The 1291-nt window shown below is 28.8% G+C and overlaps 1 protein-coding gene across 1 annotated transcript; it reads left to right on the forward strand.

Annotated features, from left to right (window-relative positions):
* The first annotated feature begins 86 nt into the window (after positions 1-86).
* On the forward strand, positions 87-791 carry LOC103311211 (subtilisin DY-like). The gene has a single exon (XM_008190790.1). It carries the CDS (start codon positions 87-89, stop codon positions 789-791), a length of 705 nt encoding a protein of 234 aa, XP_008189012.1.
* Positions 792-1291: the final 500 nt, after the last annotated feature.

Consider the following 1291-nt stretch of genomic DNA (forward strand, 5'->3'; position numbering starts at 1 on the left):
TCAGATATCTATTTATAGGAATCATTATACTTATAGTTTTTTTCTCGTTTCATTTCTTTAAACAACCAAATAATTGGACGTGGGAAATGCTAAATTTAACAAACAAAGATTCGAAAAACTTTAATACCAAAGTGGCTATATTAGATACAGGTATTAATAATGAGAGAATTAACAATGAGTTTGTTACAAAAAAATATGATGCTATAAATAGACGTAATCAAATAACTACAAATAGTAATCATGCCACACAAATCGCAAGTATTATCACATATGGGAAACATAAAGAAAAGTTAATCGGGATAAGTAAAACAGTAAGTATTTATGATGTTAAGGTTTTAGATGATGAACTCGGTGGAGAGACAGATAGTATAGTGAATGGCATCAATTGGAGTATTAAAAACGATGTAGATATTATCAATATGAGTTTTGGCTTTCAACGTTACAACAAAGAATTACATGATGTTATAAAAAAAGCTAAAAAACAAGGTATCATTTTAGTAGGTGCAGCGGGAAATAATATGGATGATTATAGTGACTATCCTGCTCGTTTCAATGAGGTCTATTCTATTACAGCAATAGATAAAAATAACGAACCATTTATTTATGCACCAACTAAAAAAGTCGATTTTAAAGCGCCCGGTGTCGAAGTTTATACATTAGATTCAAAAGATGAATTTACAACTGTAAATGGAACATCTTTTGCCGCTGCTTATTTCACTTCTTACCTAACAACTAAATTGGATTCAAAAAATAATTTGTCACATGTTTTAAAAAAATACCCAATAAATTGATACATCAAAGGAGAAAATATGAAAAACAAACTTATAGCTTTATTACTTGCTAGTATTATCACGATGACTTACGGTAACTTTGCGGAAGCCGCTGAAGTAATAAAAGAAGCCGATTTAAATAGTTCTAACAGTAAAGTTAATGAAAACAACGTTAATGAAAATATTTATACTAAAAATAATCGTAATTACATTGAAAATGAATATAAATCAAAAGATTTAGATATTGAAAGTAACTTAGAATACGATTTAAATACAGATAAAATTACCGTAGATGCTTCATTAAATGACGAATATGGTAATAAACTTGATAAAACATATGATGTAACGTTTTTAAGAATTGTGAATGAAAGTGACTTTAAAGCTGAATTCACTGATCAAGATACTGGAGAAAAATTAGTATATGATACAAACGAAGTCAAAGCTTCAGTTGCTCCAGTAGTCGCTGTATTAGTTGGCTTTATCGCTAAACAAGGTCTTAAAATGGCTATCAAAAAATATGG

The sequence above is a fragment of the Acyrthosiphon pisum genome, unplaced genomic scaffold, assembly GCF_005508785.2.
Source record: "Acyrthosiphon pisum isolate AL4f unplaced genomic scaffold, pea_aphid_22Mar2018_4r6ur Scaffold_1080;HRSCAF=1552, whole genome shotgun sequence".
In the NCBI taxonomy this organism is placed as follows: Eukaryota; Metazoa; Arthropoda; class Insecta; order Hemiptera; family Aphididae; genus Acyrthosiphon; species Acyrthosiphon pisum.